The sequence below is a fragment of the Typopeltis vanoorti genome, chromosome 11 (genome assembly GCF_054136105.1).
Source record: "Typopeltis vanoorti isolate ZY-2024b chromosome 11, IOZ_Tvanoo_1.0, whole genome shotgun sequence".
In the NCBI taxonomy this organism is placed as follows: domain Eukaryota; kingdom Metazoa; phylum Arthropoda; class Arachnida; order Uropygi; family Thelyphonidae; genus Typopeltis; species Typopeltis vanoorti.
In genome coordinates this window covers 72,406,164-72,424,188 of record NC_143559.1, presented here as the reverse complement: position 1 = coordinate 72,424,188, position 18,025 = coordinate 72,406,164, and the positions used below count along the sequence as shown (strand labels likewise).

The following is an 18,025-nucleotide window of genomic DNA, read 5'->3' as shown; positions in this document are numbered from 1 at the left end:
TGAATTTAGAGTATGAGCAGCACATGGCATGTAAACAGCTCAAGGATTTTTGTTCAAAAGAAAATTTTTCATAATTTTTCCCTTTCGTATTTGCCCCATTGTCATACCCTTGACCTCGCATGTCTTCAATGGGAATATCCCATTTTTCCAGTTGTTCCACTATTGTTGCACATAAACCATGTCCTGTGGAATCTGATATATCTGTAAAACCTAAAAAGTTTTCCCTGATCTTAACAATTCCATGTCACATGAAACAAAGCGAATAATAATGGTCATTTGTTCTGTTTTACTTGCATCAGGTGTGCAGTCTAAAATTATGGAATAATATTTAGATTTTCGAATTGATAATAAAATTGTATCCCTGATTGCATTACTTAAAGTTTCCAATATTTCATTTTGACTGTCTTTACTCAAATAGTGTACTCTATTGTTTTCTTGTAGGGCCCTTTTAACATGATTTTCCATAATGGGATCAACTTCGCAAACAGTTCGACTAATTTTAAAAAATTGCCATTATTCCTTTCATATAATTTATCAGATGATCCACGAAAAGCTAAATTTTTGCTACCAAGGAATTTTATAATTTCAATCAATCATTCTAAAACACTCATCCAATGTTTCTTTTCCATTTCATACATGCTTTGAGTCTGGCAATCAATAGTAGTTTTGTTTTTTAGATTTTTATCAAGTTCCTTCCATTTTAAGAAATTTTTCATGTGAGTTAAACTAGTCTCACGTCTATGCAAAGTTGTACTTACATTTCTCTAATCGTTATAACCTTCTACAAGACTACTTGATTCAGTAGGTGTGAAAGGTTTGCAACAAAAGCAAAAAACAGAATTTAAAATTTCAGAATAAATGAGCCATGTTCTTGGCAAGAGCTCCCGTTTTCCATTTTTCTATTATAATACGTGTCACCAAATTTACGACCACATGTATCTCTTCGATATATTATATTTTTCTTTTTAACAGGCCCCATTTCAATTAAAACAACTCGTAATTTTTCATCAATATTTCCCCATTCACCTGGATCTTCTAAATTTACAGAGACTAACAATGTGTTAGTTTCGTGGTCAACTACAACTAAATCTTCTCCTGTTTTTCACTTAAATCCTGTGTCTTGTTATCTTGTTCAGCAGTTGTAGTAGTACTTTCATTCAAACTGGATGATGTGCATGGTTCGTCAACTGATTTCTGATGTATCAAGTTGGTTACAATATGCATCAGAATATTTTAATATTTTAACAAATTTATTAAGAGCCCCAGTTTGTTTCTTAATATCTGCTTCTTTCGCAGCATGACACTTACAATTTTGTGCACCAGATAACTTTTTTTTTAAATTTTGATTCCATTTCTATTTTATACCCACAAGAAATTATTACACAACACGACACAGAGACGAAACAATAGTCCGCACTGCGCTACTGTCAGTAGCCTAATGAGATGCGTACTGTCATAAATCTACTGTTGCTCTCCTGTCATTGCTGTCACATCGTAAAATTTTATTATTATTTTAACTTTGTATACTTGTAATTTCTATTAATTACTTGTGATGTCTTTTTTTTTTACTTTATACTTTATTCTCCGTTATTCTAATGTAGCTGTGCGCGCTTTCTCTCTCTCAGAATCTCTCTTGTTTATATTATTACATGCTATGTTTACAAGAAAGTTAAATAACATTTATTTACATTACTATGAAATGTACACAAATTTAAACATTAGGGGAGACTGCTTTTTCTATCCTTCTATAAAAACTCTAGCAAAATTTAGAACCTTTTTTCTTCAAATTTAAAATACTTTAATACAAAACGTTATCTCCTCTCGGTTTACAAATTTTACTTATTAAACTCCAAGCTCACTCGCAAAGAGGTTACCTAAATCTCTCTGTTAAGTTATCCTTACAAATTTGATATCAACTTCTAACCTGGCAATTGATTCTCTTAAGGACGCTTCTTAACCTTATTAAACATATATCTGAAAAGTCTTTCTAATACAAATATAAGAGGAATTATACAAAAGTTTTGAACTTACAAAGGCTCTGTATCTCACAATTAGTCAAGTCTTTCACTAAAAGTTCTATGGCAATTCTTTCATCTCAGATCGTCATCTGGAATTTTGGCTTCGGCTACATCAATTGGGAATGTAGCGGGACTCGTACAGTTCCGGAAAAATGTTATTCTTCCACGTCGAAAAGAAAAACTTACCAGCGAAGGTACTTCGGGAAATTTGTCTCACCTTTTCTCCTCTACTTGGGCATGCCGAAAATGCCTGGACGACTGCCGTCTCAAGTAGCTTGAATTGCCGCCTCTAAGAAATTGAAAATGCCGCCTCCAAGAAAAATGAAACTGTTGTCAACTGTCAATCAGGATCCCTCTAGACTGGAAACTTTTTCTCTTCTATGGAGTTTGGGACTTCTCCTTTCGGCAATTTGAAAGTCCTGTCTGTGGCCTAGAAGTCGTTTCTCTCTAGCGACGTCTCGAACCGAGAAGCTCCTTTCTGGAAGTGGAAAACTCCTCTCTCAACCAATGTCTGCATCTGAGATGTTCTCTGACAATGTCTGGAACCGAGCAGCTCTGTCTCTCTTCGGCAACATCTGGGACCGGGCAGCTTTAGCAATGTCTGGAACAGAGCTGCTTCCTCTTTGACAGCATCTGGAACCGGAAAGCCTCTCCTGTCTCTCTGTGGACGTCTCTGGAACCGGGGCCCCCTCTACTTCTGCAGCAATCTCTGGATTCGTGCAGCCCCTTCTGTTTGCTTCAGTCTCTTTTTATTATACCTCTTCTGAGACCTTGCATGAAGTTTGGCAACCCCAAAGAATCAGCATGATTCTTTCATCTTAAGTTTCAAGTTCGGCACGCCTTTTGTTCTCCTCCGCTTTCTTTTAATTGTAAGTTGCCGGCCATCGGAAAGTTGTTTGAACCTTTCTGACTGACTTAGCAGATGTTTACACTTAGAGCCTGCAAGCCTTTCTCATACAAACAAATTTTAATAATCTTTCTAATGCCGCCATGTAGATCTATTACATGCAGCTTCGGCGATATAAACATTGCCTTTGTTTTTAACACTAACATATTCTTATTAAAGCAGTATATACAGTTAACTTCCGGAGTGTTATTTACAGTAACATCTAAAACAAACTATACAGAGACAAACAAAGTTCATTTTTACAATATTCACATGGGACTTAACCTAAATAAACAATCGAATGTAATGTGCTTTGGAATATTTAAGCTACAATCGAGTTTTTACAGTACCATATGACTGGTTACGTAGCAACAAATGTTTTGTATGAAAATTCGTATCTGCGCATAAAAACCGTTCACGTTTCACTTTAGATTCTGGAGGCAAGCATTTAGCCTGCTCTCGCTGCAAAATTGTAAACAGCCGGCAATATACAATTTTTTAAAAATTTTTATTCGGTGTATCCAGCCTTATTTATTTTAATAATGATCATTCTAAGAATTTTTTGTTTTTATGATAAAAATTTTGTTTCTTAAAAATCAACTTATGACCCATGCCCCGGCACCCCCTTTGTAGCGGCGCCCACATGCACTGCATGCCCGCTTCTGCCAGCCCTGCTCACACCATCTGCATTTAGAAGAGTTATTCTTTCATATTCATTCTTTCTTTTACTTGTAGCATATCGATAGAATGCTACAAAGACAATGAAATAAAAATAAATGAAAAATTTATTTTTCATTTATTTTTATTCATTTGCATTTAGAAGAGTTATTCTTTCATATTCATTCTTTCTTTTACTTGTAGCATATCGATAGAATATATACAAAGATAATGAAATAAAATTAAATGAAAAATTATCTGGAAAACCATCTATCATATAAACCAAGGTTCCCTGGGTGTGTTGTCTGACATTTCTAAAGAACCAACTAGGAAGAAGATGATAAAACTTCATAAGTGCAATATGAATTACTTGAAATGAGAATTTTCATGGACTGGAAATGAAGAGGAACCTATTCCATTGTGTAATTTGTGGTGAAACTTTAAAAAATGAAAGCACGAAACCATCTAATTTAAATCACCATTCTGAATCGAAACATAATGAATACAATGACAAACCTGTCGAATTTTTTCAAAATAAACTTAGAACTAGCTTCTGATGGTTTCTTAAAAAATAAACACAATGAGAACCTTAGAGCCAGATAAGGCTCTAAGGTTCATTTTTCCATTTCCACTGGATTTTCTGCCCTTGAAGATATTAAGACAAAGAAGAGGAACCGAATTATTGATGTTGAACAGCATCTGAGATTGAAATTAACTAGAGCCAAATTGATGAAATTTTATCCACCATATGCAATTTCACTTCTCTCACTGATGATAAATTATTTAAATTAAGTAAAAATTTATAGTATCTTTATAAATTTTTTTATATTAAAAATAAATCACATTTTTTGTTTACATGCACATCTAAATTCAAATAAAATAGGCATTTACAATGAAATATAGTTATTTATTTATTTATTATTATTTTGATAACGGAGTACTTCGCAATAATGAAATTTTAAGAAGGGGTACACGGATATCTGAAGTTTTAGAAACACTGGTCTAATGGATACAATGGTTAACGCAGGATAAATGAAATTTGAAAATGTACATTTTCTGGAAATTGCACATAACTTCAACATGCAAAATGTCGACCACTCTTGCAGAAGATCATTATCATACAGTTGGTTAGGATTACTGAATAGCTTCCATTCTGATTACTTCTAGTGCATTAAATATGAATTTCAAACTCCATAAATATATTACTTCACTACTGCATATTTTCTCAAGCTAACTGACTTTTCACGATGACAAATACTGCTAAAATCAGACATGACACTACCTGCACACAGCATTAGACTTGACACATTGTACTACTTGAATCAGTCTCTCCCTCTCCTTGGGCACTACTACACCATATTATTAAAACAAAAAAGCAGACGGTAACACTGATTGACCATATGACATGCACACACTAGACAATGATAGCACATTTCATATAATGGCAATTTCAAGAAAATCTTGGTCTTTCAAGTTAGATTTACTCATATCTTTTTTCTACCATCTTGTTCGGTCTTTTTTAGCATTTTCCCTATACCACATGCCACTCACTGTTTTTCTATTTATTCTCTAAATATCTATCAAGATGACTCTTTATATAGCTAAATCATCTTGTGCATATATTTTTCACCTTCTCAATATGGATATTTCTTCCTACCTCTGATTCCTTCTACCAAGAATTGGTAGGCTGTCAGATTAAACTTTTGATTTATTTGATCCCTTCTACCAATCTTGTGCATTCAAAGCAGAAAAGACAGTAGAAATTAAAAAAGAATGCCAAAGAAATGGAAGCATCTTGCATGCATAATGTAACTGTGCAGCAGGTTGTTTCATTTTGATTTGAATACATACCTTTGCCCATACAATGCAATGACCTGAGAAGACACAAAGGAAGTACTGCAATCAAAAGGGTGACACCAAATACTGCTTGTCCCTAAAAATAAAAAAAATAAAAAAAAATACTAACAAAGTGATTTTGTTTTTTTAAAATATATACAATAAATAACCTAAAAAGTCCCTTGCACCATTGGTTTCTAGTACAATATATATACACAGAATTAACAGATGCCATATTCTACAGATCCTCTCAATGAAGGAAGAAACAATGTTTAGTTAACTAAAAATAGTTTTTCTACACTAGTTGAGCAATGATTACCATTAAGTCAATTACACTTGTAACAAAAATATTTCTTTACAGAAATGCAAACTAAGTTTGTATTTGAAGAAACTTTACAACTAGACTAGTTATAAATGGAAGCAGATGATTTCACATTAAATCACATTGTATCTAGAGATGAACAGCATTTTCATCCAGATAAGCATATACCACGTTTTATCAGTGTGTTCAACCTTTTTTTTACTACGCGAGCTACTTTTCTATAAAAAGTTATTCGCCGATCTACTCTCTTATATACAAGTTATTCGGTGATTTACTCTCTTATATAGATCACGTCCCCCCAATCTCATATCTGATTACGCTAAAATTAAACAACAAAAAAAAATAAAAATACACAACTAAAAACTTTATTTGTGCATTTAAAAATTTATTTATCACTTTTAATTATTTTAATACAAGAAAAAATATATACAGGGTGTTCGAGATAAATTTGACAGTTTCGTAAGGAAAAAGAAAATCTTCTTTGTATCTATTAAATTTAATGAATTGACAAAAAAACATTACAGGCAGAGTTAATTACAATACTATCAACAAGATTTAATCAAAATAACCACCATTAGCATCGATCACAGCTTCAATTCTGCTTCGGAACCTCGAACAAGCTGATGCTACAGTCTCCCTGGGAAGGGCCGCAAAAACTGTTTTAATTTTATCCATTAACTGGGCTTTTGTATTACTGGAAGTGCGATTGGTGTCTTTTTCAACTGCGCCCCATACAAAATAATCCATGGGGTTAAGGTCTGGGGAGTTTGGAGGCCAAACATTTGGACTGGTGAAGTCGTAGAAATTTTCAGACAACCATTTTTGACTTTTCCCAGAGGTGTGGCAAGGGGCCGAATCCTGCTGCCATACATACGGCCTACCATTGGCTACCCTTGTTATCCAGGGCTTGACTACAGTTAGCAACTCCACGAACAAAGCCCGAATTCCAATGCCAGGGTTCTTCAACACCTGATCCTGCAGATTTGCGAAGAATTCTGCTGTACGAACGCAATCAGATCGTCTGCTAGGGATCTTTCTTCTTGCTACACCCTCGTAGTCACCATTGCAAGTCTCTAGTTCATGCCTGATTGTTTTTACTGTATTCAGGGAGCATTGGGCAGCAGTCGTAATATCCTTATTTTGATGGCGGGCACGAATCATCATGATACAAGTTATTCTCTTCCATGATTCAGGTGGGTTCCAGCTATCCATCCTTTCTGACATCTTGTATATGAATGAAGAAGGGTCCAAACTTTTAAATGAAGAGAAGTGTGTGTTAATACATGTAACTTACGGAAAAATATAATTAATTATAAATATGTCAAATTTATCCCGAACACCCTGTATATATATATATATATATTGGAATAAAATATTTATTTCTCTATTTTGAAAAACCAAAGTTAGAAAAAACATCAGATTGATTACAAACTCACAAGTTACAGGAAATGCTGGTTGATTAAAAAAAAAAAAAAAACATTAATGTGAAATTTGACATTGTTTGGACCTCACAATATTTTCATAGTCAAGTTGATAAGAAGAAGTGGACAATCGCAGACAATCATCCAAACCATCATCTGTAATTTGGTTTCTTAATTGATTTTTTATGATGGTCATATTTGAAAAAGCAGATTCTGATAAGTATGTCGATCCGAAACAGGACAGAATTTTTCACGTGCATACTTCCAAATGACTTCATTGTTTATTGATTTTAAATGTAAACTATTCTGAATGTTTATTATCTCAAGTTCTACTTCAGCTTGGTTTATATCAAACAGCTCACTAATTTTATTTGAAATTTCTGTGATGTTCAAGTTTTCTTGAAATGGATTATTGATAAAGGATACAATCATTTCAGTTTTATTAAAGTCTTTAAATCTTGAATTTATTTCTTCCTCAAGTCAAATTCGTGAAATTCTATTTCACGAATAAATTCTTTTAAATCACAGCGAAGCATTTCTTGATTTTGTTCAAAAAATTTTAATAAATATGGGAGATGTCTAAATTCATGGTCATTTATATTTTTCTTTAATAAAAGTAAGTATTAGTATTATTGGAAAGTTTTTATTGAACTTAACATGTAAATTAAATTTTTATCTCTACTTTGTAAATCTAAATTTAAATTGCTTAATTTCGTACAGAAATCTACTAAAAATGATAAGTGTAATAACCATCTTTTATCACTCAATTCTGGATAAATATCTCCTTTTTCATCAAGAAAGTTTTTTATATTGTTAATTAATACAAGAAGAAATCTTTCTAAAAATTGACTTCTGCTGAGCCAGCAAACATTATTGTACAACAGAAGTTCCCTATCATCATCTGCCTGTAATTTAAATAATCGCCATTGCAGGGCTTTTCCTCGAACAGAATTTACCATTTTAAATGTAATATCCAAAACATCTTTTGTGTTTAATCTTTTACTGCACAGTACTTGTTGGTGAATAATACAGTGGTACATTAAAAAATCTGGATATTTGTCATAGTTTTTACATAATAAAATGAAGCCTGATTTATTATAATAAATGACAGATAATTATCTATCATTGCAGGAGCACCATCAGTAGTAATAGACACAAGTTTAAAAAGTGGAAGTTTGTGTTGTTTCACAAATTCATCAAATGCCGAAAAAATGTCTTCTCCCCTAGTCCTTCCCAATAATGGTATAATTTTCAAAACTTCTTCTTTACTTGAATAATCTTGAAATACCATGCAAATAAATACCATTAACTGAGCAATATCAGTGAAGTCATTTGATTAATCAAATTGTAATGAAAACGCAACATACTGGTGAATGTCTGACATTAACCTGGCCTGGAAACTTTTCTCCGGCAATTGGAACTCTTCCTTTCGGCAATTTGAAACCTTGTCTACAGCCTAGAAGTAGTCTCTCTCTCTCTCTCTCTCTAGCGATGTCTCGAACCGAGAAGCTCCTTTCTGGAAGTGGGAACTCCTCTCTCAAGCAACGTGGATCCGGGCAGTCTCTCTGACGGCAACTCTGGACCAGGCGGCCTCCTCTCTGACAGCAATTCTGGAACCGAGACCCCTTCTGCTTGCTTCAGTCCCTTTTTATTAGGCCTCCTCTGAGACCTCGCATGAAGTTTGGCAACCCCCAAAGAATCGATATGAGTCTTTCATCTTAAGTTTCAAGTTCGACACACCTTTTGTTCTCCTCCGCTTTCTTTTGATTGTAAGTTGCCGGCCATCGGAAAGTTGTTTGAACTCTTTCTGACTGACTGACTTCGGAGATGTTTCCACTTAGAGCCTGCAAGCCTTTCTCATACATACAAGTTTCAATAACAATCTTTCTAATGCCGCCATGTACAGCTTCGGCGACAAAAACATTGCCTTTGTTTTTAACACTCTAACATATTCTTATTAAAGTAGTATATACAGTTAACTTCAAAAGAGTTATTTACAAAAACATCAAATACAAACTATACCGAGACAAACAAAGTTTATTTTTTTACAATATTCACATGGGACTTAACCTAAGTAAAAAATCGATGTAATGTGCTTTGGAATATTTAATATTTAAGCTACAATCGAGTTTTTACACTTTGCTTATAATCTTATTCACTCAGCTCGCTGTTTGACTTCCACTGATCCAAATTAATTCATTTACCCGGACTTATAAGAAAATTACTGATTGACAATTTTAACGAAAAATAAATAAACAATAGCAATACACTTAAAGCGAATTAAAAATAACACAAAATAATGATAAATCAAATATTATGTTTTCAGTTTTAATTAAATTTGTATGTAAGGAGGAATACACAAGAGATCGACCAAAAATCGTGCAATCGACCGGTCGATCGAGATCGATGGGCTGAACACCCGTTTCATGGTAATATACACCTAACCAGACTAATTTCAACCTTTCATGTGCTGCCAACTCCTATCCAGCAGGTTGACTATGATGATGTGACTTATGGTTAACTAAGGCATACGACATGTGGTGAGGACCCCATCTCTTCCGCATGTTGTAAGTATTCATGGGGCTAGTTTGCTGTTCTGAAGGACGAAAAACCTTTACCGAGGTCTTATCAATGGGAGCTAGAAATGTGGAGATACTGAGATCAAAATTAATGATAGAAGTCATATTTCAATATATATAGGAAAATGGTGCACCACTATATTATAATATTCATATGAGAGTTGCATCAAAACAAACAAACGATTACACATGAAGTAACATCCCAACTAGGTTTCTTGTATATAGGGACAGATGACTTCACATCAAACTGCTGCATGTCATAATGCACAGCACACTTCCTTTCAGTACTGCCATGCATTATGTGAAGTCATTACACAGACAAGTTTCAACTTTGAAGTTTAATCAGTGGAAGCTAGACTTGTGAAGGTAGAGAGTTAAATTAATGCAGAAGTCATATAAGTAACAAAATGGTGTGTTCCATTATTAAAATATTCTGTATCAGAGAGTTATAGCAAGTCTTCTTGTCAAGAATAAGTTATCTTCCAACAAAGTTAAAAAAAACAAAAAAACTTGCCATTCTCTGATCAAGAGTATTTTAATCAGGTAATATATGCTACTTGTATATGGAAAATATGACTTCTGCACTGAATTTTTCTCTCAGTATCTTCATCAATCTACCACTGAGACCTCAATAAAGGTCAAAACTGGTTGTGACACTTCTCATAACACACAGTAACAACATACTGAGAACATGTTCAAAAGGAAGTGTTCATCGTAATAGTGCTTCATGGTATAAACACTGGAGTAAATTAATTTATAGAACTTGCTAATAATTTGCTGGATTTCCAACCAGCATCCTCACAGTACAAAATTACACATGTGGTAGACACATAACACTGAATTAGATAACAGTTGTAGATACAATTCAAACTGTAATTGAAAGGAACCAATGTCCTAGCAAGGTGTCCTCTAAGGGCTAGATAAAAATGAAGTTAATTCAGAAAAGTCAAGGTAAATGCGGTCTTAGAATGATTCTCTCCCAGATCTTTGGCTAATTAATGTAGTCATATTTGGTGAAGTGTTGGCGGAGTGTTTCATAGCTGATCGTGATTCTCAAAATAGTCTTCTTCCATTTAATCCTGTTTGAGGAAATGTTCAGAGAATGATCTGCCAGCTCTGACTTACCATATAGATGATTATGGATGTAGTTTTTATATTCATCAAGGCAGATAGTAACTCTCTCTCACTCTCATCCTTTTCTTAGCCACACACACAAACTTCACTTCCACAGATACACCTCTTGTCCATGGATTTCAAAGATTTATTTATTTTTACAATCAAGACAAGCCCTATAAAACTCAAAGAGCTATCATGCTTCTCTACAGCAAGCATTTACAAATATTCATGCTCAAAGTGGGATTCAAACCCACAACCCGCTGGTTGAAGAGTGGGTATGCTATTAACTAAGTCAACCAGGCTGGATTGCTTTTCACCTTCAACATAATGAAAAAAAAACAAAAAAAACATCAACCAATGTCCTATAATGCCTCTCAAAAGATGTGTCATTAGGTCAGTGAACTATTCATTCACTGGCCTAATTTTTCTCAGAACATTTCTGTGGTCTTTGATATTGCTTTATTTCTAAATTCTCAGATACATAAGTTCAAATCGGTTTGAATTTATGTATCTGAGAGTTTGTATACTGGTATTTTCATAATTTATCATCTTCACTAAAAATTGTGCCTAAATAGCTGAAATATTTTACTTATTCTATAAATTCTGCATTAAGAATGCAGTTGAAGTTTTCTATGTTCTAGCCCAAGGGTCAGCAAACTGCGGCTCATGAGCCACATGAGGCTCTTTGGGTATGTACATGTGGCTATGAAGTAAAATTGAAAATGAAAATAAAACTATCATAGTTTCATTTATAAAATTTTTAAAGGATTTTATTCACATAATGGTGATTTCATTTGTTTTATAGGTCTCGCAAAACTTTGTGGCACTAAGATGCGCTATGTCAGGGAGGGGAAAGAGAGCATGGAGGAAATATACAGAGGGAGCGGAAGAAATGGTTGAGCACATGGTAGGCAGGGCAGCCAAACAAAGTGACTAATCAGGATTAGGTTTTAGAGTGCCTCAACATCTGAATAGTAAGAATGATGTTCTTACTATTCCTAAAGTATGGGAAATAGTCATACAAAATTGCGTAAAATAATCTTTATATACAGGGTGTTCGGGATAAATTTGACAGTTTCGTAAGGAAAAAGAAAATCTTCTTTGTATCTATTAAATTTAATGAATTGACAAAGAAACATTACAGGCAGAGTTAATTACAATACTATCAACAAGATTTACTCAAAATAACCACCATTAGCATCGATCACAGCTTCAATTCTGCTTCGGAACCTCGAACAAGCTGATGCTACAGTCTCCCTGGGAAGGGCCGCAAAAACTGTTTTCATTTTATCCATTAACTGGGCTTTTGTATTACTGGAAGTGCGATTGGTGTCTTTTTCAACTGCGCCCCATACAAAATAATCCATGGGGTTAAGGTCTGGGGAGTTTGGAGGCCAAACATTTGGACTGGTGAAGTCGTAGAAATTTTCAGACAACCATTTTTGACTTTTCCCAGAGGTGTGGCAAGGGGCCGAATCCTGCTGCCATACATACGGCCTACCATTGGCTACCCTTGTTATCCAGGGCTTGACTACAGTTAGCAACTCCACGAACAAAGCCCGAATTCCAATGCCAGGGTTCTTCAACACCTGTTCCTGCAGATTTGCGAGGAATTCTGCTGTACGAACGCAATCAGATCGTCTGCTAGGGATCTTTCTTCTTGCTACATCCTCGTAGTCACCATTGCAAGTCTCTAGTTCATGCCTGATTGTTTTTACTGTATTCAGGGAGCATTGGGCAGCAGTCGTAATATCCTTATTTTGATGGCGGGCACGAATCATCATGATACAAGTTATTCTCTTCCATGATTCAGGTGGGTTCCAGCTATCCATCCTTTCTGACATCTTGTATATGAATGAAGAAGGGTCCAAACTTTTAAATGAAGAGAAGTGTGTGTTAATACATGTAACTTACGGAAAAATATAATTAATTATAAATATGTCAAATTTATCCCGAACACCCTGTGTATATATATATATATATATATATATATATATATATTTTTTTTTTTTTTTTTCCTTTTCCCCAGTTATATTTAATTTACTTCTATAACACGTTACTGCACACATATATTGAGATTCCATTGTAATCATGCACCCTAACTGTATGGTAATTTATTCCTAGTATTGTTTGAACTACTATACTGATGATGTTCCAAGATACTTGGGATGAAATATTTATGAATTAAATAGTCATTACTGTGGTTAGTACGTGTGTTTTTTAGTGATGAATTCACCACAGGTTTCGTTATAAAAAAAAAAAAACACTGTAAAGAACTGCTTGAACTATGAGCATGAGATGTTTTCCATCCATCAAACCTTGAATGGTGGCATTTATGTGTTCCATTGTGCCAAGTCATTGGTTCGATATTTCCTTGTATTATTATTATTATTATTGTTGTCATTTATTTGCTACCTCTGCTTCTTAGAGTCTGAAAATAACTGACTTCTTGGACTTTCTATGCCTAATTCTGTTTCCTGAGTTCAACTATATGAACAGCAAAAATATCTTCTTTGATAACTTTATTGTCCACAACATTGAATGGCTTTTTTTCCCAATTCCAGACCAAGTAAGAAGAGATGCTAAAACATTTCCTATAGCCAATGTCTTTATTGTTCCTACTCTAACCAAAATATCAGATAATTCACATCACTCTTGGAACATTTATCTTTTCCTTCCAGTATTATCTCCAAGTGCAGTAACTGTTCATCTCTCTGAGAGAGAGAGCTTAAGGGAAAAGTTTATGTTTATGCATTGTTTATTATCTGTGCAAAACTGAGTTCAGTTTTGTATCGTTTATTATCTGATAAGTTTTCCATGAAATGGCCAGCACACCATGTTACTGGTTATGTATATACTTTAGTTTTTGTTCCTTAATTTTTAGTTTTTCATAATTTTAATTCTTAAAGCTTTCAAAATCTATAGTCCATATATAGTAAAGTTCATCTTCCTTGTTTACTGATTAATTTTTCATTTTCGACTATTGAATATACACATTTAAGTTCACATAACTGTGCTTCATTCTCAACACCTTTCTCTTATTATACGTTTCAGCTCAATCAACTTTGACTCAGAATATCTTTAGCTTAAATACACAGCTGGATGTGTTTTTTTTTTAATTACTTTTTTTTTATTAAAAATTTTATATTAGATTTAATTTAGTCCTTGGTTGGAGAGTAGAGTAGCTCCATCACCCAATAAACTCCATTTTTTGTGTTATTATTACAGGTTTAGAACAAATGTTAGTGGATATCAGTTATAATCAAAAACTGTAAGCTAAATTAAAATTATTTTGGACAGCAGAAAAGACATAATTAAGAATATATTCTATGCTAAGAAAAGTATTTCTGATTTATTTGATTGTTACACTACCACAGTATTTAATGTGCTATAGATTTCCAACTAATGTGCATATAATTATTAATTATTATTAAAAAAAAAAGACAGCTTTAAAGAGATTATTTCTTATTATTAAAACAACTGCCTGCACTGAGATTGTCAGTTACTAAGGAAAAATCATTATATCTATCAGTTTTCAGTGGCATACAACCAAAATATAAACAGTCAACCATTAGTCTAACAGATAAGCTTAGGTGTTGATGGTTATTCATGACTTATTTTTCACGGTATTAACAACACCACAAACACTTTTTATCAACAAAGATGTTTTATTAACGCTAATATTTAAATGGTAACCATTTAAAGTATAACCATTTCTATTCCCTATATCAGAGGTACATCGGAAAAGATAGCCAAAGTATTGTTGAAACATGGCCTTCGCACCACCTTCAAACCTCATGTCAAGCTGGCAACTCTGATCCACTCGCCAAAAGATAAACTTCACCCTTTAGCACACCCAGGAGTGTATGAAGTTCCATGTGACTGTGACTGTTATGGGCAAACAGGAAGATCAGTGAACATCCGCCTGGAAGAACACGAAAGATACATTCGCTACTATTACTATGGCAAGTCGGGACTGGCAGACCACGCTTTGGACACTCCTTCACACAGGATTAGATGGAGGAAAACGAATGTGCTATTTAGGAGTCGTTATAGATCTGAAAGATTATTTTTTGAGTCAGCAATGGCTTTGAAGAATTCTCCCAACCTTAACAAATATGGTTGCATTAATTTGCCAAAAATTTGGGAGACGGTTATCCTAAGAAAAACTCCTGGATAACTGCTGTTTTTTTTTTTTTTTTTCTCCGTTAGAGGGCGCCAAAAACAGGACTTTAGATCTTTTGTCTTTTGCAATTATATTGTTTCACTCACTCACTGTCGCATTTACATGTGTGTTGTGCTCTGATGATGCTGAGTTGAAAATCAGCAAAATATCAGCGTTAATAAAACATCTTTGTTGATAAAAGTGTTTGTGGTGTTGTTAATACCGTGAAAAATAAGTCATGAAGTCAACCATTAGTATTGTGTTTTATTATGTTTTACAGCAGCAGGCTGAAGACCATCAGCCTGCTGATGAGAAATCTCAACAGATCTCAACAGCAGGCATTCCCAATATCTTAAAATAGAGAACTGAGGATTATTTAAAAAGAGGCTGACATCTTTTTTAATTTTTTTTAGTATAACCAATGACTTAAATTTTATATCAAATTATAAATTTATACTGATACTAGGATGAAGCATGTTTTAACTGACAAATCAAAAACAGTTTATATTTAAATATGGTAAAAAAAAAGTTTTATTCAATTATGGAATTGACATAACTTTTTGCAATTCTAAAAATAAATAAAAATACTCACTACAGAAATATGTCCCATTAAGGCTAATCTAGCACCTAAAGGAAATGTTGGCCTGGTCCCATCTAGAGAAAATTGGTGGTTGATTGTCAATTCATTGCCTTTTTCATCCTGCAAGTGAACATTAATAAGCATATAATGATAAAAATTACAGAAATACCTATAATTAACTGCTGTAATTTGTATAAATAATTAGTTGAACAATAATTTGCTGTATATCGTATACTAAAGAATTAGGTGCTATTTTCAATAGTAATTATTAATTACTAGTTACAAGAAATAAATTTAAGATGGAAAATAAACATGTAATGAACTTTAATGTGTACTGTTAAAGGATAGGTGTAATATTCTTTTGTGGAGGAATGTCAAGTTTTTGGTGCAAGTTCAATTTTAAATCTAAGAATAGTTTTGCAGTTGTTTTATGGTAACATACTACTATTTACAGTATACACTATTAGCAGTAAAAGTTTTTCAAAACAATACTAGTAGATAGTCAGCAATATAACAAGTGTCAGCTCAATGTTCAAGTTTCATTTGGATTTTTCCTAAATGGATCTTTATTTCTTCCACACAAAAGGCAGAAGACCATACAGTAAGCAAATGCGATGTGTGTGTGTGTGTGGGCAAGGATCAGGAATAGCATAATCTGTTGATATTCTTATTGAACTGTTGGAGATCACAATCCTTTGGAAATGCTTCACAGTTCAACAGAATTCAGGTGGAAGGAATGAAAGGTAACTGAGAGTAATAGATTCAGTGAGTATGCAGTTTGACTGTAAAGGAATGCTGAGAAGCTGTTGCTCCAGTTTCAGTAGTTCTGACAGAAATGGGAGGCATAACGGATGCTAGTTCTGTTGAATAATGGCCATGGAAATATCTGTAGAACAGAAACTGATTCTCTATGGTAAAGTGGTTGAAGAGCATCTATAAAAGAACTGTCATTAATCCACTGAACTGCCCTTTTCTGAATAGCATCAAGAACTTTTAGGGAGGCATACCTAAGCACCACTCTAAGCATGAAAGCAGTATTCCAAGGATGGTCAGATTTGGGGTTTATAAACAAAGTAACTTTCAGAAGAGAAATATCATCTTGATATCAAGGATACTGCAGAGATGAGTGTTCAGAGTACTTATTACAGTATCTGTAATAAGTACCTCAAATATCTCAAGCTTCAAGATGACCTTGAAGTTTGAGATATTTGAGCACAGCAAGGCTTGTCATATGAGTATAACGAATGGAGTGTGCTAACATCAACAAAACTATGAACATGAATTTGCAGTCCATTTACATAAATCAGGAAGAGAGTGAGAGAAATGACAGCCCTGAGGAATACTGACATTAATATGAACATCATCATTTGGGCTGCCCCCTCAGTCCAAAAGCTTATCAAAAGCCTTGAAGATGCCAAGAGAAATGGCAAAGGTTTCTGCAAACCTGTCTGAGGAATGGGTTCAGAGAAGCGTGATTTAGGCAAGGATCTAGAAAGGTGAAATCCATTAGGTAGTAGTTCTCGAGGTGTTGAAGTTGACCAATAGGTTGATAGCTTGATGGTAAACATTTATCTCCTTTTTTGGAAACTAATTTTGTAGCATCTATTCACTACAACACTATTTTATTAGCACAGCATGGAAGAAAGTCCATGTTAATAAAATAGTGTTGTAGTGAATAGATGATATAGAACAACTGTTAGTTCAGGAGCAAATCTCTTCAAAAGAATGGATGGGATCCCATCAGGACTGGCTGCCTTTATGGTATCTAAATTATTCAAGATTCTTCTGATTAGAAGGTCATAGGAGACATCAGATGCATTGTCCTGGTCAAAGGAGGATGTGATTTGCCATCCTCCTTTGACCAGGACAAAGGAGGATGGCAAATCACATCCTCCTTTGACCAGGACAAAGGAGGATGTGATTTGCCATGGTAAACTCCTCCATAGATAGAGAGGAAGAGTGAAAGAGAAAGGAGGGAGAGATTGAAAACCATAATAGTCAGGGAGCGAGTGAGAGAAGGATGAATGAATCTATTCAAAGTGTCATGTGGAGATTTGATGATTCAGGATATGCAGAGTAAAGTGCCAGGAGTGCTTGCCTGGTGGAACAATAGAGAGAGAGGCAATGGTAGTGAAGAGAGAGGTGAAGTATGGAGGAGATGATAGTAATGGTTGGAACGAATGACCCAAGAGGTAGCATGAACTGTGTAGCATGAGATTTGAGGTTGATGTTAGACATAGTGCAACAGAAACATCTCCAAGGAAAGATAGTGAGTGTGTTGCCTCGGGATCATCATGTAGAGAAGACAAAAGAGAGCTGTATGCAAAAGATGGATTACATTTAAAAGTAGAAGAGTGCATGCATTTAGAAAGACTGTTGTTTTCTGGACAAATGATTGTGTGTGTGTGTGTGTGTGTGTGTGTGTGTGTGTGTGTGTGTGTGTGT

At 34.3% G+C, this 18,025-nt stretch overlaps 1 protein-coding gene across 1 annotated transcript in view; it reads right to left on the bottom strand.

Moving 5' to 3' along the window:
- The window catches only part of LOC150101724 (transmembrane protein 62-like), a 365,932-nt gene that overhangs the window by 83,248 nt on the left and 264,659 nt on the right, over positions 1 to 18,025 (bottom strand). The window contains exons 12-13 of the mRNA XM_090399895.1: positions 15,593 to 15,700; positions 5,413 to 5,494 (exon numbers count right to left, since the gene is read on the bottom strand). Coding sequence (XP_090256021.1) covers positions 5,413 to 5,494; positions 15,593 to 15,700 — 190 coding nt within the window. The remainder of the gene's footprint in view (positions 1 to 5,412; positions 5,495 to 15,592; positions 15,701 to 18,025) is intronic.